This window comes from Brassica napus, chromosome A7 (genome assembly GCF_020379485.1).
Source record: "Brassica napus cultivar Da-Ae chromosome A7, Da-Ae, whole genome shotgun sequence".
Lineage (NCBI taxonomy): Eukaryota > Viridiplantae > Streptophyta > Magnoliopsida > Brassicales > Brassicaceae > Brassica > Brassica napus.
In genome coordinates this window covers 18904885-18926563 of record NC_063440.1, presented here as the reverse complement: position 1 = coordinate 18926563, position 21679 = coordinate 18904885, and the positions used below count along the sequence as shown (strand labels likewise).

Genomic DNA, 21679 nt, shown 5'->3' with positions numbered 1-21679 from the left:
TCTCTCTCTCTCTCTCTCTCTCTCTCTCTCTCTCTCTCTCTCTCTCTATATATATATATATATATATATATATATGTACAACGCCACCTAAGTACATGCATGTGAATATGTGATTCACTTGACATGTTAATTTGATTATCTTATTATATAAAATGGAAAGATTTGTACAGTTTAAAACATTAATATATAGGGTATATGCGACATCCATGACATATCGCACAGGTTGTTACTTGCATATATATATGTTATTGTAACCATCGTTCAAACAAAGTAGAGTACGTACGTAAATGAAACCCCTATACTTACGTTAATAGAGGAAGGTGTAGGGAAGGGAACCGTTTAAGAACATCATTAACCCCAATCTCTTAATTGGGGTTCTTAGATTCGGTTAAGAGACCGTTTTTAGTTTTTTTTAGATTTTAACTAAGAAAAATTAAGAACCGTTTCTTAAATAAAAGATATAAGAGCTGTTTTTTAGCCGAAAAATATTTAAAAAAAAACAAAAAGTGTCAAATCATGAGTTAAGAACTCCGGCTAAGAGACTGGGGTTAATTATGTTAATTATTAATTAATTACATTAATTTATATATACATATAGAGAGAGAGAATGTGTAGTGGCAATTAGCAATTATCAAAAGCTTTCATCAGATTAATTTATATTTTCTTCCTCTACTATTCTCTTTGTTAGTCGTACGGCCGATTGAATTGTTAGTTAGGAAAGGTAGATAGATAGCAAATGTATAATAGAGGGAAGCAACCATAACATTTACGTTTACCACATTCTCTTTAATTAATTATGCCTAACCTATCTATATCTGTATCATTTCTCTATTACTTTCAATTACTACTTAGGATTTTGGGTAAAAGTTTCCCTTTCCACGATAAATCTCTTACACATGTTGTCAAACTCCAAAGGCAGTCCGTTTTTTTTTGGGGTTTTCTTTATTCAGGGCGAAAGAAATCAACGAACTTTGGAAGTGTGCGTAGGGCCTACCGAACCAATTAATACAAACGTCTAGCTTGGTTCATGCAACTGGCTATATTTTTTTCTGGTTTTAACAACTGACCATCCTTTTTATTTACATCCTTACAAATTACTACAATCCATAAAGAGAATTGACCCGCCAAAATATGTTCTCACACTGAAGCAAACGTGTTATGCAAATGTGACACTGAGTGTTCAAACGTGTGAGGAGAGAATGGTGTCATAGGAGATTGTGCCAGCTGATAAAGACTGTGAAGACGACCTGCTAACTTTATTTATTAGTACAATGCATTTGATTCACTTTTATACAAGATAATTCATAAATACATATATGTCAAACGTTCCTACTATTCTTGCTACTTCCAACAACAAAACGAAAGATGGATAGTTAGTTGCGGACAATCAGATGAAACTAATTTAAGACACGATATTGTGACAGAGCTAGCTAACCAGCTACTAGCCAATGAGTACGTACGTACCATATATATTGAGATACACCATAAATTAGATCTCGCACATTTTGCCATAGGAATCTTACATAGAAAAAGAAGAAAAGACACACACACAACTGACAGTAAATATAAAAAAAAAGATCATTATATTTAGGGAAAATTCTCAAAAATATGTGAAGCAATTTTTATTTGCATAGTACATATTGGTGGAGATTATTTCTTCTTTTACTGTGACTAGAAGTTTTACCGCGCTACGCGCGGTTTGTTGTTTATAAAATTTATATATATTTTAAATTTAAACTTAAATAGGGCTGGGCAAAAAATTCGGATCCGAAGAACCGAACCGAACCCGATCCGAAAAAGTAGTACCAAATTCGAACCAAAATTGATTAAATATCCGAACGGGTTCAAAATTTTGGTATCTAAAGAACCGAAACCGAACCCGACCCGAACCAAAGTATCTCGGGTACCCGAATGTAACCAAAATAGATTTATATACCTAAATATATTACTTATTTTTAGATTTAATATATATTAAAAATCCAAAATATGTAAGATACTTTTAAGTTGTCTAAAATACTTGAAATATACATAAATAGTCAAAAGTAAATGTCTATAATAGCTAAAATATATTCAAAACACCAAAATGCTTAAAATATCTATTGATTTTATATCCAAATATTCAAATCAAACCAATTTATATGTTAATTTTAGGTATTTTGACATATGTCATAAAAATTTATATGTAATATATTATTTTGTTTTATAGATTTTGAGAAAGTTTAAGCATATAATGAAAATTAAAATTTTAAAAATAATTTAAATAAGTTATCCGAAACCGAACCGAACCCGCAAAGATCCGAACCGAACCCGAACCGAAATTTAGAAATATCCGAATGGGGCTGAAATCTTTAAACCCGAAAACCCGAAACCCAATTAGATCCGAACCGAACCCGAATGGGTATCCGAACGCCCACCCCTAAACTTAAATATAAAGATTGATTACCATTTATTTGTTGATATAGTATTTGACAAATTAAAATGAATTGTTTTAAAAGATAATAATTTTTGTGTTTAAAATATCATTAATTTATATACTAATGTATATTTTAGATGTAAACATAGTTAAAGTTTCTATTAATATTTTGGTAATCATATTTAACCTTCATTTCATATACATACACACACACTGCATGTGTAATCATTTTGAATACTTAAATCTGTAAATTTTGATGACCAATAACACAATGATTTAATAAATATTTAAATTTTTGAATGGGAGTGAAGAGGATGAGGATCACGTTAAACATGATGTTATGTACGATACAATATTAATCATGCACTGCTGACTTCAAAATCAAAACATAATTTCAAAAATGAGACTGATATAAGGAAGAATAGAGCTAGCAGACCCCAAACCAGTAAGCCGTAAGCTGCTATTAACTTAAAATAGACAACACCCCTATAAAACATAAAACAATATCCAAAGACAAAGGTGGACAACCAAGAAAGAAAAATTACATGTGCATGATAATTACCTGCTGGTTAATAGGTGTTCCTCCGTAAGCAACAATGACCTTCACACCAGTTTGGCATGTGAATGTTTTCGCTTCATGAATCTTAAAAAAAAAAAAGCAAAACGTCAAAATTTTTGTATATTTAAAAAATACACATGTGTCTTGTCTGAAGAAATTATATTATGTGAGAGAATGAGTAGATTCTCTATGTTACCTGAGATGCCAGCTCCCTTGTTGGTGAGAGGATAATTGCAAGAGGGTAAACGGTCCGTGAACCACGAGGTCTCTGAAGGTGCTGATCTCTCATGATTCCACTAATTATCGGAAAGCAAAAGGCAGCAGTCTTCACAGACCCTGTCTAAGCACATGCCATCAATCCCTCTCTGCAAGAAGTATCGGAATGGCGTGACGCTGTACAGGTGTTGTCCTCACGTACTTACACCTCCTGATGTTGAGATTCAACGCCTCCCCAAAATCAATGTCAGCAAAAGTGTTAACAGGAGGAGGCACGTATCCTCAACTGGTCTCGATGGGAATATCTTCATAAGCATCAAAATTAATGCCAGTATTCTCCTGAACGGCAGGTTCTAAATCAGCATCATCTCCAAACGGATTAACTTCACGGTCCCATCCTCCACCTCTGTTGTTCCAGCCACCACCACCACTTACTCGTCCTCCCTACATCATTCCTGTAGCCACCGCCTCCACCAACTCCACCTCCAGGAGCCCATCTAGACGGTTGACCACCATACCCCGGACGATCATTTTGTGGCAAAGTAGCAACAGGCTCAGACTGCATGTTCCTTAGATGTGTGGGAACATAAGCAGGCTTTGCCCTGGAAGCAGCCTTCTCAGAGTCAGCCACATCTGCCCATGATGCACTCATAACTGAAAGTTTGTCCTAAATCTAGAAAAAAGCTTGCAACTTTAAATAATCAAAACGATTGCTGCTGCTCCTGTTACTCATTATCCTTGATAAGAATGAACCTGGCAAATTCCACAACGATCACCAAAGCGAGCGGCCTCTTCTCCTCGCTCCACTAAGCTGCTCCGAGCAGTGCAATGACCACAGCGGTTTCATCAGCCTGTTTTGAGAAGCTGCTGTGCAGCTTCGAGTTTGTTTGAGGTCCCGAGCGGTTTCTTCTCCTCGCTAGCACCACCTGCTCCAGCGCACGCTCATGGTACGGCCACTTCATCAACCCGCTGTGCGTTGCCCGCTCCAGCACTTGTGATGATTCGAAACTGGAACGAACGGTTAGGCTTCGTCGCTCCAACCCGATGTTTCTTACCCGCTTCGTCAAGCCGTGCTCTTCTCAGTGAAAGCTTCGTCTCTGTCGAGTCGTCTTCAACCTCACCATCTCGGAGCTTTACCGCGACCAAGCTTTCACGGCGAGTTCTTCATCTCCGGAGTCAAGCTTCAGTCACGACCAACCTTTCTCAACAGCCATTGATGAACCAATAGCAGATGGGTGATCGTAAGTAAAGGAAGAGGCTTTATCGAAACCCATAAGCTGGAAAGATGAAACCCTCAAAAAATCTCAATCAGATCTATCAAAAGACTAAATTAGAAGAGAAGAGAAAGAAGGTGGCTATCTAACTGCTCAGAATAGAGAGATACGTTCGCGGATAAACAAAGGAGAGATGATCTATGGAGAGAGAGAGAACCTTAGTAATCGGTAGAGAGAATCGAATCGAAAGGAAGAAATCAATTCAACAGTAGTCGTTCACCCAACGGAGAAGCTCGGAGAAGAGAGAAAAAGAGATGTAGAGATTGTAACGGGGTGAGCAAATGATCTGTTTCTGGGATTTTGATCGACAAATTTGCAAGGAAGATTAAGGTCGTGCTGACATGGCATATATTTAGAATCTGATTGGCTCGAATTAATTTGCTGATGTGGACACCTTAGCTGTGGAGTTTATTCTTCTTTTAGTATAGTATAGATGATATCGCAAATTCCCACGGGGATAAGACATTTGATATCAAGAATATACTCGTTCAAAAATCACTAAAGAAGAAGAAGAGAAACCGACCAAAATAAACCTTATACTCTTGGACCCAACATATCGGATTTGGGTGAACAATGATCTGACTGGTAGCTAAAAACCCTAGTTTCTCTATTTTCATCGGACAACTCACGTGTTTTATGGACAATATTCCCTTTTAAAATAAATAAATTAAATATTTTGATTTTTGAGGGTAAAATAAAGTTTTTCTAAATAATAATATATAATTTAAAAATGTATGAAACTTTTTGAGAATTTAAGTATAAATCAAATAAAAACTATGCCATATATATTTTCCGTACATATATCAAAGATCAACAACATAATTCAAATTAGTTTGCTTACACACGTGGCTAAGTGTATCGAGTTGTCCCTTTTAGTGAGTTCGATTGGTAATGGTTTTATCTTTAAAAATTTTGATGTAGAAAAAAATCTGTAGACTTTTAGTTGTGTCTTTAGATTATATTGCTTTAGAATTTTATAGAAATCCTAAAAAAATTGCTGTGAATATTTGGCTCTATAAAGCACTTGTACAACTGTAGGTTATTTTAAGAACTGTGATTTTTATTTTTTTATTAAAACTTAGGGGTTGATTGGCAAATACTTTAGAAGTGTTGTAAGATCTTTCTACAGCCAAAATTATTTCTACAGCCCAAAATTTTGCCAATCATACTTTGTAAATATTTTTTAAAGCTACAAATTTTTCTTTTTTTATTTATTTTTAGATGTGGAAAGCCAAAAATCTAGAGTATTTATTTTTTGCTTTAGAATATTTATATGTAAGTCATTGAATCTTTTTAAACATACAGCTGATATTCTACAGCAAAAGTATCTACAACCACAACAAAAAAATCTACAGTTTTATTTCTAAACCAAAAATATAAAGCTACAACTTCTTCCAATCATCTCCTTAATTGATGTGAATTTAGTGTTGTAGAAATAAACAAGAGTATTTATAAATTTGGTGTAATTGCTTACCGACTTTTAATATTGCCCATGTTGATTTATTAAACTATATTTCTAATTTTTATTATGTAACTTTTTTCTTGGGTAAAAACAGTTTATAGATCTGCCACTAAGTGTAAAATACATGGTGATTAAGCGGTTTAAGCTAAACCAAGATTAAAAGCCAACTAGAACGAAAAGAAAGAAAGCTGTAAAATGATAAACACCAACGCTCCAATCGCATCTTGGATGAAGAACTTGAAAGTTGAAACCTTCCATAATGAATAAGTATAGCAATTATATTTAACCAAAGAAACCTGAGCTTCAAACCGGAAAACATCGTTCTTACTTCTTACTTTGATCACCATGTATATTATTTCAAGTTAGTTTTAAAATGTCTCCCTAAGTGAGGACTTTGTCTTCGAAGAACTTGTTTATGTCGGCTTAGATTCTGGAGAAATCCTTTATTTCCTCCGTTTTTGTTATCCGATCAATGTTTCTCTCTGCTGTAAAATACTTTGATCAATATAATCTTCCTCGGTGAAAAAGAAGAGCTGCCACTGAGTGTATCAACCCATTCACTGGCACTACTGCAAACTGTTTAAATAAAGCTCTTTGAGCATTTTCTACATTTGTTCACACAAACGATAACCTTAACATGTATATATATAATAACTAGGGTCGGCCCGTCTACGGGCGGAATATTAGTTAATTTAATATTCACTAAATGCTCGAGTTGAAATTTGTTTTAAGATTCAAGAATTTGGTTATCTGTTATGTCTTACTTATTAGTATGCGGTGGTATAGTTGTTTTTCGATTATTCTTGCTTTGGTATTGTATCAAATTAACTAATTGTCTAATTCATAATTATAGATGTACAAATGTGGATTTGTGATAAAGTTTGATGACAATACTGTTTTTTTTTAATTCTTATTCATAGTAGAGTGTGCATGTGTCAGAAAGAGGCATGTAACAATTTTTATGTTTTTGTGTATGGATTTTAAATATATATTATTTTGTATAATGCATAATTGCTCTACAACATTTGCTTGTAGACTAAAAAAATTGTTTTCTATATTTTTAAAAGAGAAAATATTTAGTCTAGAATATAACATGGACATATATATTGACTATATATAGAAGTTAGATGTTATTTTAAAATGACATATGTATAAAGATTTTTTAACTATTACTTCACTGGCACAAAACATTTATAACTGTAAATACCTTCTTTTAAAAGCAAAACTAATAAAAGCGTGTACAATAAATGTATTTTGATATATATTATATGCATCAAGTTATAAAGGTTGGAAACATTGCAAAACTGTTTGGAGCAAAGTTTTTAACTTCTCGATCTTCATTTTGACGTCAGTTCAGTGTCGGCCCTGGCCACAAGCAGAAGAAGCATGGACTTCCAGCTGACACGATAATAAGTATTTTTACGGTCACATATATATAAAAAGTGACTTTAGCCTAGTGGTTCTAAGAGAAATTATCAGTGCTAGAGGTGCTGGGTTCAATTATCCTTAACTGCATTCATTTATTTTGACCCTAAATATAAAATGGGACACGTATCACTCCCAGAACATACGAATTGATAACGTGGCTTCACGGGAGAGAGGCGAACATTTCTTTATATATATAGATGTTTGGTTTAGTGTCTCAACTCTCGACCCATCCACTACTAGTCTACAAATGATCATGGTAACCATAACACGTATATATGTTGTATAAATCGTTATAACTCATAACTATTATTAAACGTCCGTTTATACACGAGTTTAACTCTGATTGTCTTTGCGTGCGCGTATACATGCTATATATAATTAATCTTCTTTTCGGGAATTCAAATAGAAATACAAAATGAAAATGCAATCGTAAATATATACGACCGTGTCCTAAAATAAGGTAGTGACGCGAAATGTATGTATTTATCAAAACATATCAACAAAGAAGTTAAATAACAGCTAGAGACAAGCATCAGATCATGATCCCCTTTTTCCAGTGTGAGAGAAAATAAACTAGCAGTGATTTGTAATGAATATTAAAGCCACCGACAGAGTACGTATAGTTGAAGAAAACAAACAATACTGACCGGATTCGTACTGGAAAAGACTAACGAAAAAAACATATGGTGAATAGACTGTGGGAAGATGTGGCTAGGCCTGCGGTTATTATCCGAACTGAACCTTCCAAACCGAACCGAACCAAAAAATCCAGTTTGAAGGTTTGGTTCAGTTCGGTAACTAAAAAAATTAGATTTTTGATTTGGTAATTGGTTAGTTTGACTTTTAATTTTTTTTTTACCAAACAATATCATTCTTAACCAAATTCTGAATTAAACTAACCAAAATCCGAACTGAAATAACCAAATTTAGTAAAATCTTTAAATTTTATTCATTTTAAATCAAAACTTAACCGGAATTCAAAAAATTCAGTAGAAAATTCTGAAACCGAACTAACCGAATTCTTTTCACTTCGGTAAGATTTCGACCGACCCGAACTAACCGAATTCCAAACTAATAGACCCGAACTAACCGAAAAACTGCATGCATGCCTAGATGTGGCTATATATAGCCTAGTTCGATAAAATAAGAGAGGAAGAGCAATGCAATTTATCCAGAAAGAGTCGCTGGAAACACTCAAAACGAATATCCATGTTTGCGAGCCTTAGTCGGTTTGCTTGTTGCCCAAATTAGTGGGCTCATATAGGCCGTGTTACTTTATAAGCTGGATCTTTCTGGTTTCCATTAGTGTAATTCGGTTTTAATTAACGTATTCTATCAAAAAAACAAAACAATTCGTCAAGTAAATAAATGATATGTTTTAGCAAAAAAAAAAAAAAAAAAAGTAAATAAATGATATGAAAAGCTAGAACGGCGCCGTTTATGACACCCGCTCGTAGCACCAGAGGAGGAGGAAAAAAAAGAAGAAGAGAGAGTTGGATTTGGATCTAAATTCGATCACGACGCATCTCCTAAGCTCGCTCTTTCTGATCTCAATATCAGGTAGGCAAATTATTAATAAGGAGATGCTCACCTCGATTGAATCTCTTGCATCAATGATTTGATTCCTTATTGATACGTCTCTCAATTTCGTAAATTTTGAGCTCAGGCGCTTGAGATGGATCTGATCCGGTGGTGATTTGTGAGATTCACGTCGAACGAACAAGTTTCAGATTCGTGGAGATGGCTTGGTTCAGTGACAAGATTTCTCTGGGAGGATTCCCGGATCTCACTGGGGCAGTTAATAAATTCCAGGAGAGCGTTAAGAACATCGAGAAGAATTTCGATAACGCCCTTGGCTTTGATGACAAGTCCGAATCTGCCGGTGAAGGTACCTTTTGATCGATCTTCTGTTGCAAATAATGATACCATTTTTGGATTGTGTTGAGAGAATTTGCACATGCCGTTGGATTCATTCGTTTAGTTTCTGATAGAACATGGATCTATTTTTCTTTGTTTTCTTTTTAATGTAGCTTCAAGTATGTGGCCACCTGTAATGTCCTTCATGGGTAACACCTCTGATGAGAAACTTGATTCATTGGAAGACTCTGCCAGCTCAGAAAATCCACCTCAATCCGAAGAAGAAGAAAAAGAAGAAAGATCTGGTAAGGTAGCTACTGAACAAGAAGTATTAGTTGAAGCAAATAAAGAAACAAATGTGACAGAAGAAGCTGACCAAGCTGAGGTAGCAGAGACTGTTGTTTTAGATCCCAAAGATGGTGAACCTGAATCTCAGATGGCTCTAGAAGATTCTCAAGGAAACTCGGTTCAACAGCCTCGTGACACGAGTAGTTTAGAACCTGATGAGAAGCAGGAATTGGCAGCTGCTTCACAAGAGTCTCAGCCAGAGCCACCCAAGTCCGAAGATGCTGGATCAGAGGCAGAGGAGGCTATGCCTGAGGAGGATGCTGGAACAAACGAAGTTTCTGTAGGAAATAACGAAGCTGTTTCCTCTCCTGTGATTGCTGATACGGATGAGACAAAAAATGAGCAGGAAAGGCAGAGTGAAAATCTGGAGAAGAGAACATCGTCTGTAAATGTCGCAGTTTCACCTGATACAGATAATGTTAACAGGGTAGAGCCCTCTGATGCTCAACTGTCTTTAAGTACCGAGTCGGCTGGTTCTGCTAATGAGTCTTCTGTGCTGAAGAGATCTCCTTCAGATGAAATTTCAGAGAGAGTTGTAGATTTTGTTTCTCGTGAACTGGATTCAAGACTTGATGGTAGTGAATTAATTGACAGCCAGCGTTCGAGCTCTGCAACAAATGCTTCTGACTCTGCTGATGTTATTATGGAATTAGAGAAGACAAAAAAGGAAATGAAAATGTTGGAAAATGCACTGCAAGGTGCTGCAAGGCAAGCTCAGGTACATCTTAAGGTTTCCATCATAGGGTTGTTCTACAGCTATGGTGCTTCTAGACCAATTTTTTATGGTAATTTGTTTTTACAGGCAAAGGCTGATGAGATTGCAAAGTTAATGCATGAAAATGAGCAGCTAAAATCTGCCACTGAGGATTTGAAGGTACTAGAGAGTACGCTGAAAGTTCATGTTTAATTAGATGAAATGTTGATTATCGTACTCATTTTTCCTCCTTTGTGTTGATTCTTAACCTAAATTCTTATACCCTTTGTGCTCTGAAACAGAGGAAATCCAATGAAGCTGAAGTTGAGTCTTTGCGAGAAGAATACCATCAGAGAGTTGCTACTCTTGAGAGGAAGGTATATTTTGCTATTTTGGTTCTTCTTTTTCTTTATAAATATACCTTAATGGTTCATCTTTCTAGGTTTACGCACTCACCAAAGAAAGGGATACACTTAGAAGAGAACAGAACAAGAAAAGTGATGCTGCGGCCCTTCTTAAGGAGAAAGATGAAATAATAAATCAAGTTATGGCTGAAGGTAAGCAAACCTTTTGGAATGCTTGGGATCATCGATTGTAATTTCGGTGCTAATTGTTAATGGTTTAATGCATTCCGAGAGCGAACTGTAACTGTTTGAAAAAATGAAAGGAGTTCATTTTCTTACTCAGCTTGAGCCTTTGATGTTAATGCCCGTCATTTCAGGCGAAGAGCTTTCGAAGAAACAAGCTGCTCAAGAGGGTCAGATCAGGAAGCTGAGAGCTCAGGTATGTAACGAATGCTTACACCTTTCACTTTTACTAGTACCATCAATCTCATTGCTTCTTCTCTCACCTGCTTATTTTGTCCGCATGTTAGATTAGAGAGGTGGAAGAAGAGAAGAAAGGACTGATCACAAAGCTTCAGGTAATTGATGTCGCGAGCGATGCTTTTGTTGTTTCACTATGTGATTAACGATGGAAACACCTTGGTGGGCTTGTCTTGATTTTCCAGAAGCTTTTGTTAAAGCATTGTTCGAAATGTATCTTCTTGTAGGCATGATAAATATCTAATATAGCAAAACTTTGGTGTCTTGTTTTTTTTCTGTCATTTGTCAGTCTGAAGAAAATAAGGTAGAGAGTATTAAAAGGGACAAGACAGCTACAGAGAAGCTGCTGCAAGAGACCATAGAAAAACATCAAGCCGAACTTGCTTCTCAGAAAGAGTATTACTCGAATGCATTAGCTGCAGCAAAGGAAGCTCAAGCATTAGCGGAGGAGCGTACCAACAATGAGGCGAGAATAGAGTTAGAGAATCGTCTAAAGGAGGCCGGAGAGCGGGAATCTATGCTAGTACAGGCGCTGGAAGAATTGAGGCAAACCTTAAGCAAAAAGGAGCAACAGGTTTGATCAAATTCGGGACATTTACTAACGGGATCACATTCGGTGATATTTGTTATTATTTTGTTGCAGGTAGTGTTTAGGGAAGACATGTTCCGCAGAGAACTTGAAGACCTTCAAAGACGTTATCAGGTAAATCAAGACGTTTTGGGATGAATTGATAGCTCCGTGTATTTATGCTTTCTAAACTAAATTGTCGTGTAGGCTAGTGAACGAAGGTGTGAGGAATTAATCACCCAAGTTCCTGAGTCTACAAGGCCTCTCCTAAGACAGATTGAGGCAATGCAGGTAGTAGCTGATCCTTCTGGGGTTTTTTGGAGAAGGTTTTCTGAGATTAGAAACTTTAAAATAAAATATGTAACATTACATGCTTCTTATCTGATTGACTATAGGAAACTACTGCCAGAAGAGCAGAAGCTTGGGGTGCTGTAGAGAGAACTTTGAATGCCCGACTGCAGGTGTTTTGAACATCACTGCGATAACCCTCATATTCAACTATTTATTTCTATGTCTCTTATCGTTTTGTTCAATTTCTACGAATATTCAGGAAGCAGAAACTAAAGCTGCCACAGCTGAAGAGCGAGAGCGCTCTGTGAATGAACGCCTCTCTCAAACCTTATCAAGGATCAATGTTCTTGAGGCTCAGGTTTTCTATGATCCTTGACACTGTTCTTCATCAGTGTCACGTCTTTTTTTCTAAATTCTAGCTTACCCGGTTCTCCTATCCAGCTTTCATGTCTTAGAGCAGAACAAGGCCAGTTAAGTAAGTCGCTCGAGAAGGAGAGGCAAAGAGCGGCAGAGAATAGACAGGAGTATCTGGCAGCTAAGGAAGAAGCAGATACCTTAGGCGGTCGAGCAAACCAACTTGAAGTGGAAATCATGGAACTGCGGAGAAAACATAAGCAAGAGTTGCAAGAAGTGCTGCTCCACAACGAGCTTATTCAAAAGGTGATACATAGTTTTTCAGACACTACTTTGATTAGTTAAAAAAAACCCCGATGAATTTTCTTTACATCGCGAAAAAATTTTCAGGACCTAGAAAGGGAGAAGGCTACCCGTTTGGATCTTGAAAGAACTGCCCGTATCAATACCTCGACAGCCTCTGAACAGCTTCCCATATCAAGGCAAAATTCTACCTATGAGAATGGTATGATGCATCTCAATATGGTTTAATATTCAGTAATACAGGCCTTGCGCATCTGTGAAATTTTAAACTGTGTCATCAGGAGGCTTGCAAAGAAAGCTCTCAAGCGCAAGCAGCCTTGGCAGCATGGAGGAGAGCTATTTTCTGCAAGCTTCGCTTGATTCGTCAGATAAATCTTCTGAGAAGAGAAGCATGCCTGAAGCAACTATGAGTCCATACTACATGAAGAGCATCACACCGAGTGCTTATGAAGCCACACTTCGACAGAAAGAGGGTGAACTTGCTTCTTACATGTCCCGCTTGGTAGGTGTAAAAAGTATACAACTTGTTCATTTCTGTGTAGCTCCATTGGTAGGCTTTTGGAAACTGGCGTTGAAATGGGAATTAGGTTCACATCAGTTTGTAATCTCAGACCCCACCGTAATCTCAGAACCCACCTTGGATAGGTTAAAATGGCGCACTATGGATGCTGGGAAATTACCGTTGTTTTATAAGCTGGTTTAGATTGTTTAGCTCTAATTGTATAGGCTTGTTCTTAGTATCTATCATCCCCTAATTTAGAATCTAACTGTAAAATTTTAACCTACTCTGGTGGAATATTGTCCTGCAACAGGCGTCAATGGAGTCTATCCGAGATTCCCTAGCTGAAGAACTAGTCAAAATGACCGCAGAGGTACCTATATGAGAGTTTCAGAGTTGTTTTATTAAGGATGTGACGTCTAATATTTTGGTCACTGTGGATGTAGTGTGAGAAATTAAGAGGGGAGGCGGATAGGGTGCCGGGCATAAAAGCAGAGCTGGAAGCACTAAGACAAAGGCATGCGGCTGCTCTGGAATTGATGGGTGAACGAGATGAGGAGGTAAGAGATGTGAATAAATTACTTGTAGCCAGCAATAACAGTGGTAGGCGTAATAATGATAAAAATGTGGGTTTGGTGGTAGTTGGAGGAACTTCGAGCGGATATAGTGGACTTGAAGGAAATGTACAAGGAGCAAGTGAACATGCTGGTGAACAAGGTAAGTCAAACATACACCAAAGTTTAGTCAAATTGTTTGACAGGCTCTCATGGTCTGAAGGGGTTTGTGCATTTTTTAACAGATCCAATGAGAAAGCAACAAAGTGTTGACAGGCTCAGGCTCATGTGTAGGACCATCATCCTTGTTTCCTCCTATTGGCTATACCACCGACCAAAGGCCCTACATTGCTTTTATTTTTTTTTCTTTCTTTTTTCTTCTCAGAAAAGGGTTTGTAAAACAAAGTATTACTGCTCGAACTAAAGATTTTTGTTACTGTGTTTATTCGTAATTATTTGGAGACAATGTAAAAGTGCCTCGTTCTTTGAGAGAGAGTTGACTCGATTCATTTAGTGGCTTCGTTAAAGAACCATAGTATATCATCAATTAACAAGAGCTTGACTCGGATGAAGCTCAAAAAACTATGATTCGAAAGAAGCTTAATAAGCTGAGAGATGTCGCAATCAGGAAAAGATGATAGAAGCGCCTAAGAGGCCTGGTGATAAATAAAGAAAGGCCCAAGAGGCCTCTGTACTTTTGCATGGAGGCCCTCAGAAGTTAGTTACACTATTGATTTTACTTAGTGGGGCATAGATGAGGTCGGTGGAGGCGAAGCAGGTGATTAAAACACGTCGTATTATCGTCTCTCTCGGGAGAAGAGTGAAGCGCATCTGGGTGGTGACCAAAGCATATAGCATATATGTTATATAAAGTGTTGCGTAGGAGGAGGAATGATTAAGTTCCAAACTTCAAAAACAAATAAAAAGGAAAGAAAAAACTTATTTCTTCGACTCAACGATTCCTTTTGATCATTTCTCGTCTGCCTGCAGGTACTATAATCATCGTTTCTCGCTTTTTATTTTCCTCCTTAATGCTCTAGATCTTGCCATTGCCTTTTTTTTTTCTATTGTAACTTTTTGTTTCTGATCTACATTGCGGATCAATGCTGGGTAAACTTTTTTGCTGTCAGATCCGACGATCTCACTTTCTCATGTTGATTCTGGAACTTTCCTACTAGCTAACGTCACGTTACGTGTGCTTTCACTTTTTTTTCTAATTTCTAATTGATTGTGTTCATACGGACACTTAAGTAGCACCGGAAGGTTTAATTTAGCTAAATTGCGCGTTTTTGTACGTATGTGCAACTGCTGAAACTTCAAAATTTTCATGTGCAGTGGGGGATGGATTCTGTTAGACGCACGTACACGATGATGCGAGGTCGTCACATTGAGAAACGTGTTCCTTCCAGAGAGTTACTCTCTGTTCTCGATAAAGCTGAAACTGCAGCAGGTTCCTTTTTTTAATCACCAATTCCTTTTGAAAATGTTGCCCGGAATGGAAAAAAACCCAGAGTCATTAGAAAGAACCCATGTCATGTTCCGACGTGTCAATAGTTAATTAAGATGTTTAGTTTAAACAATAATAATAAAAATCGGATTTGGTATTATGACTCTGTAAGTGAAGATAAAAGCTAGAAACTGATGTCAAAGTAAATAAAAAACAAGAAAGCGTCCGAGCTATAACCTTTCCTTGCTTGGACTCATGAACTTCTTTAACTTTTGCCATTTGCCTATGGATCTCTGCTCTGTGTTTTGTGCCCTAGACCTAACATTGTAATCCTATATAACTGTGACTGTGAATTTCCAGTGACTGGGACGGGAAAAGATATCGGGAATCCTTCATGGAAGCGATCTCTGCCTCACGTATTCGTTGCTTCTCTCACCTCCCTTTTATTCGGCTATCACCTTGGGTGCGTGCCAATATTAGACTTTGAATTGCCTTCTCTTTGTCCATGTTACTCATTATGTAGACTCTGTTTCTTTTAATTGTATGTAAACTGGGAAGAAACTCTTAGTATAGACTCATGCTTTCTTTTGTGGACGTAGGGTTGTTAATGAAACTCTCGAAAGCATTTCAATTGACCTTGGCTTTAGTGGCAACACCATCGCCGAAGGTATATATAGCTTTTTATGTTTCTGTTTCTTTCTTCAGTCATCGTGTCTATCCTTGTGTCTGATCATTCTTTTTTTTTTAATTCTGGTGGATGAAGGTCTTGTTGTTAGTACGTGCTTAGGTGGCGCCTTTATTGGATCTCTGTTCAGTGGGTTGGTCGCGGATGGTGTTGGCCGCCGTAGAGCTTTCCAGTTGAGCGCTTTACCAATGATTATCGGAGCTTCTGTGAGGTTATCCTTTTTTTTCTCTTCTGCTTAACCTTTTTTTTTGTTTAGGCTGTTGATTATGCATGATGAATGTTTTCGCTTACAAGTTGAAACCTACTCTTACAGATTTGAACATGTATGTGTCAACTTATTTGAACATTTCGGATTCAAATTTTTGTCTAGACTAGTCATTATGCAATCAGGGTTACATTTATTCTCACTGTGACTTTCTGAGTGGGTGTCGACAATTTATTATGAGCAATTGGTTATTCCTTTTAACATATTTTCCCTCTAGTCCTCGCCTTGGTGGGTTTTCTCGTATTGTGAGGTGCCTCTTTAAAAATAACGAGATCTGTGTGCTTACAAATGTATTGTTTGCAGTGCAACAACTGAGAGTCTTGAGGGCATGCTCCTGGGAAGGTTTTTTGTCGGAATTGGAATGGGCATAGGTCCTTCTGTTACAGCTCTCTATGTCACTGAGGTACTTTGTTCCTGCACTTGTTTTTCTATGATCGCTACATGAAATTGCATCCCCACAGACTGGTGATGTGAATAATTTGATGTACAATTCAGTGGCTAGTTTTAGATTTCATCCTTTACATCAACATGTTTACAACAATAACAAAATTTCTTCTACAGATGGGATTCAACCCCAATTTATTTTATTATTTTATCAAAAGCTGATTGGGGGCAATGTAAGTAGTGAACTAGACCATTAGCACGTAGAAGTTCATTGGTACACTTAAAATTCATTTTACTTAAAGCTTCTATTTTGAAAGCTTTATTCGCATTAGTGGATTTACCTAACGTAAGCAGAAGGTTCTCTAGGCGCATAACTTTCACTGAATTGCGTTATCCATACAATCTTATTTAGAGCGAGGCTCACATTTCCACTTTGCAGGTGTCACCTGCTTATGTGAGAGGCACATATGGCAGCTCTACCCAAATTGCGACTTGTCTTGGGCTCTTAGCTTCACTATTTGCTGGAATCCCAGCAAAAGACAACTTGGGCTGGTAAGATATTGACAAGGACTTAGGGGAAAAACAATGGCCTCAATGACCTATTACAATGCTGTAAACTTAAACCCTAGAACTGGTTTGTGCCGGCGAAGTTTAGGGCACATGCTTTGGTCATTATTGACAAGACTACCGTCTGGACATCTCGGCAGAATGATCAGCTAATAGGTTTCATGTACTTTGATTGTCTAAGGTGGCGTATATGTTTTTGGATATCCACAGTCCCAGCTGTAGTCCTTGCTGTTTTCATGCAACTCTGCGCCGAAAGTCCTCAGTGGCTTTTCAAGGTGACTTTTTCTCATTTAAAAACATCATAGCTCCTAAAGACATTTTCATAAACAATTGATTTGTTGATTCACTTTCCCTGTTTTACATTCTCAGAGAGGAAGGGCAGCTGAAGCTGAAGTCGTGTTTGAGAAGTTACTGGGAGGGGCATACGTCAAGGCTGCCATGGCAGAGTTAGTGAAGTCAGATAGGGGAGATGATGGCGATTCGGCCAAATTGTCGGAATTGCTTTTTGGGCGCAGTTTTAGAGGTATGTTTGATCTTCAAACCAACAAGATTTTCATAACTTTTGGCATTTTTATCTCAAATATTCCGGTTGTGGGGTTAGAACTGATCGTCATAGAGTTGATTCATCTAGGCGGAGAGTACGTTAGCTTGTTCAACTGGATCCCTAGACAAAAAGAAGAGTCATTGTCATTTGCAAAAAAAAACATATGAATGACATGTGAAGCCTCTAACTTCATTCATTTTACGTTTTAATTTTTCTCCGTTTGCAGTGGTTTTCATTGGATCTACCCTTTTTGCTTTACAACAGTTGTCTGGGATAAACGCTGTGTTCTATTTCTCATCAACTGTCTTCAAGAAAGCTGGTGTACCTTCAGCCTCGGCCAACATTTGTGTGGGAGTATGCAACCTCTTAGGTATTAAAGTGTAACATTTTCCCTTCGTGTCAGTAGATGAGGTGGTTGAGGTTAATTATGTAAATTAGAAATTATGGATGTTAATCCTTCCTCTTATTACAAAGATGATGATCATGAAAAGAAGAGATTCAAAAGTCTCCCTTTCAACATGTAGAAACTGTCAAGTCAAATGATGATCATTCATGCTGTTGTACAGGTTCTACTGTAGCAGTGGTTTTAATGGATAAGCTGGGGAGAAAAGTATTGCTTATTGGGAGTTTTGCGGGCATGGTAATATGGCTGAGAGCGAGAATCGCTATTTGAATTAAGCATTGACAGCACTGACACTTTAACAGAGCTCTTCCATCTTTAACAGGCAGTATCTCTGGGTCTCCAAGCATTAGCACATACTTCATATTCATCAACTTTTGGAACCTTGTTTCTCTCGGTCGGAGGAATGCTACTGTAAGTTTTTCTGTAACATGTCAACTATATGATAGTGGAAAGAGGGGTGGGTATTTTGGTAAAACTCAAACGATGAAAATATGCAGGTTTGTGTTGTCGTTTGCAACTGGAGCTGGTCCTGTTCCAAGTATTCTCCTGTCTGAGATATGCCCTGGTCGTCTTCGGGCAACAGCATTGGCTGTTTGTCTTGCTGTTCACTGGGTATGGCTTTTGTCAATACTTCTTTTTTAGGAAATGGATTTAATGTTGAAACAATAATAAGCTTGGCGCAACAACAGGTAATAAACTTCTTCGTGGGGCTGCTGTTTCTAAGAATGCTGGAGCAACTAGGTTCGGTGCTTCTAAATGCAATCTTTGGCTTCTTCTGCGTGGTGGCAGTTATCTTTGTGCAGAAGAACGTGATTGAGACTAAAGGGAAGAGCCTCCAAGAGATAGAAATCAGTCTGCTCTCTGCCACCAGCCAGTGATTTTTTCTTCACATTGTTCTTCTGCCACTTTATGGGGAGTATAATATAATATGTAAGACTACTAATATGGAAGTAGGAACGAGTAGTAAGTAGGCACCACAATGTAAGGAAATGAATTATTCAAGTATAGCCGACATTCCAATTTGATTTCTAATAAAGAAGTAGTTTACAAATTACAACTTTTTTAATGTACAGAAGAGGTTCATCTATCCCTAAAACTTGTTTCTTCAAGCTTTTATCCTTTATTGTATAAGCCTGTTTGAAAACACCACTTTCTAACAATGTTTCTTCTGCTGTTTGCCTTATTCGTAATTCTTCTCCCAATTCATTTGCCACTTGAAACACCTTCCCGTTGTATGGCAACCACAGGCTCGTTACATCTAAGACACCTGAATGATGCTGCTGAGGCGCAGCGGGTCCTTATACAGTAGTAACAGTACCTGCCACAAGTCAACACATACTCTGAATCGCCTATAACATCACTTCTGTCTTGTCTAACTTCCCCTACGAATCCTCATATACGCAATCACATACAGTTACTTAGCTTCTAGTATAATTAACTAACCACTATATATCTGAGGAGAGAGGTAAGGTAATGACCCTATGATCCACTAGATTAAACCATACCTGTGCTGGCAAGGCAGAGCAATAAACGGAGTTGCAGGATCCACTTGGCAAATGGGGCAAGCAACTGTATCCTCTTTATTGCTTGAGGAACTTTCTTTGGCAAATGGACTAAGAATATTCTTTATAGCTGAAGAGTTGAGCAGCGGAAGAAGCAACAAAAGCATTTCCTGAAAATACAACCAAACAAATCTAAATCTGAATGCCAAACAGAACCAAGAAGTGAGATCCAACAGAACACTTCTTCCAGCAGACAAGACATATACTCATCAACTAAGTCATTTTGTGTTTCAATAATAGGCCAGAAACCATAAGCCCAAGGATAGTTCTATGAATTGATAGGTTGGCAAACTTTCAAAATGATTATGGCATTATGTGTAAGAGGTGACAGAGAAGAAGAAGACGTACAGAAAATTCATTCCAGACAAGTTGGCGATTCATGTACTCGAAGCTGACAGATCGGTTCATATGGGGACTCCTATAGACAAGCCTTGCTCTTAAAGCTTTTTCAATGAGGTTCCTATACCTGGAACAACAAAGAAAGAATGGTAAAGCATTTGCAAAATCATCAACAACGTGGTATTGGTTCTCGCTTCAATCTTTCATCGTGAAATTTAATAAACGCGTCTCCTATAACTTTTCTGAACATCACCATGTCTGAAGTCTCCAATCTGGTTTTGATTTTTTGTTTGTAGCACTAAGAGGCTACTAATAGATGTATTAGAAGTAGCGCAAGTCAATTTGAATAGTGGCAGATCTTTTAGGACTCAGTGAGCAGCAGCTAGACATTGATTTAGATATTTAATTCGTAGATCAATACAATAAGGCATTCCTAACAAAACAGCCTCATTAACTGAACCAGACATAAGTTGTTGTCCCATAAAAGTGCTACATACATTCTGTTTGTCCTAGCGTTTAGTAACCATTCCTAGTGCATTGAATCAAATCAAATCAAATCAAATGGTCATGTCACTGTACACGCATGCATGTCTGTATGAACTATTAAGATATATGTAGACAAGATGAACAAGTCCATGAGAATGTACCTTCCGGTATAAAGAAATGACAAGAGGTTAAGAAAAGAAGCAGCTTTATAGATGCCTTCGATTCGTTGAACGAGGGTCCAAAGTCGCCTAGCCAATGGTCTCTGCTCAGAATCACCCCATCTACGGAAAGCAGAAAACGACTGCAAACGGGAGAAGAGGTACTGACCACCAACTGAGGCAACACAGTACCAAATCTTTTGGGGAGCAGTAAGTCCAGGGCCTTCTAGTCCTGTTCTGACTACACGAGAGACAGAACATGAGTAAGTTAAGACAAGTTAAAAAAAGGGTATTGAACAGAACTGAAGTAATAAAATACCTTTGCCAGAGAGTTGGGCAGCAACACGTTCATCTCTGTATCTAAGATTCATGAGAGCATTTCCAGGGGTAGGTTTGTCAACCCAAATAGAGAATCTCCAAATGAGAAACTCAAGGAATGCATCTAGCTCTGGTTCGTATTGAAACAGCATTCCTGGCTACTCCCCCCAGACAAAATCAGTGATTTAAAAAAAAAAAAAAAGAACTGAATTGAATTGAGTACCTTGGCCAAAGTGAAAACCTTAACCAACTGTTCCTTCAACATGGCAGACATTTCAACATCTAGCCTTGCAGCGTCGAACTGATTTACCCTTGATATTGCAACCGCTATAACTGACTGCTCAAAAATCAGAAAATTAAAAAAAAAAAAAACAAATTCGAAATCAACAGAGAATATTATACCTGGTGGGAAGAGAGGAGCGATTGCGATTGGGGAAGTAAACGGTGATGAGAACGGACCCAAGCATCATCGTCAGGAGGCGGAGGCGACGTCATTGCTTGTTGAAAGGGCTGCGACTGCCACCGTCTTATCTTATTTTTATAGCTTTGTTTCTTTTAGCTTCCGATATGGGATCCGACAAGCTTTTTTTTATTTAATTGACATATATATGTGCCATTTTTATTTATCATTTTCTAGAAGCCCAAATTATTATTTCTTTCTTATTGGGCATGCTTTGCTAACTTAGCCCAAATACTACTAAACTGCTGCGCTTTTTTCTCCCTCGTTTTGATCCTTTTCATTGGTTAAAAAAATCATTTTGTATTTTCTATTAAAAAATTATGATCTTTAAAAAAGTTAATTGATTGTATTAAATTAATATTAGTTAAAAATTATTAAAATTTGAAAACTACAGAAAATTTATGCATTTATTATAGT

General features: G+C 37.4%; 3 protein-coding genes and 1 long non-coding RNA gene across 5 annotated transcripts; 2 read left to right on the top strand and 2 right to left on the bottom strand.

Moving 5' to 3' along the window:
• Positions 1-2719: 2719 nt before the first annotated feature.
• On the bottom strand, positions 2720-6156 carry LOC106356882. 2 transcript variants are annotated; one of them, XR_001272179.3, is made up of 3 exons: positions 4620-5197; positions 3169-4465; positions 2720-3056 (listed from the first exon to the last, which is right to left on the bottom strand). It is a non-coding gene; the product is annotated as an uncharacterized LOC106356882 (long non-coding RNA). The 2 variants fall into 2 exon arrangements; XR_007314615.1 differs by having other exon boundaries at positions 3169-6156.
• Positions 6157-8743: 2587 nt separating this feature from the next.
• On the top strand, positions 8744-14153 carry LOC106353343 (golgin candidate 5). The gene is made up of 20 exons (XM_013793087.3): positions 8744-8912; positions 9019-9240; positions 9383-10275; positions 10360-10431; positions 10554-10628; positions 10694-10808; positions 10973-11034; positions 11126-11173; positions 11365-11649; positions 11719-11778; positions 11851-11934; positions 12039-12104; positions 12194-12292; positions 12376-12594; positions 12679-12793; positions 12873-13093; positions 13404-13463; positions 13537-13650; positions 13733-13807; positions 13890-14153. Exons 2-20 carry the CDS (start codon positions 9093-9095, stop codon positions 13896-13898), a joined length of 2820 nt encoding a protein of 939 aa, XP_013648541.1. The 5' UTR covers positions 8744-8912; positions 9019-9092; the 3' UTR covers positions 13899-14153.
• A 250-nt stretch (positions 14154-14403) lies between these two features.
• LOC106353336 (probable plastidic glucose transporter 3) lies at positions 14404-18998 on the top strand. Its single transcript, XM_013793080.3, has 14 exons — positions 14404-14634; positions 14980-15094; positions 15452-15554; positions 15691-15758; positions 15855-15987; positions 16345-16444; positions 16865-16977; positions 17174-17267; positions 17362-17515; positions 17763-17906; positions 18103-18176; positions 18262-18350; positions 18437-18551; positions 18629-18998. Exons 2-14 carry the CDS (start codon positions 14986-14988, stop codon positions 18815-18817), a joined length of 1485 nt encoding a protein of 494 aa, XP_013648534.1. The 5' UTR covers positions 14404-14634; positions 14980-14985; the 3' UTR covers positions 18818-18998.
• Positions 18922-21411, bottom strand: LOC106353338 (peroxisome biogenesis protein 2). Its single transcript, XM_013793082.3, has 7 exons — positions 21205-21411; positions 21026-21139; positions 20804-20960; positions 20488-20725; positions 19850-19967; positions 19445-19611; positions 18922-19257 (listed from the first exon to the last, which is right to left on the bottom strand). Exons 1-7 carry the CDS (start codon positions 21295-21297, stop codon positions 19143-19145), a joined length of 1002 nt encoding a protein of 333 aa, XP_013648536.1. The 5' UTR covers positions 21298-21411; the 3' UTR covers positions 18922-19142.
• Positions 21412-21679: the final 268 nt, after the last annotated feature.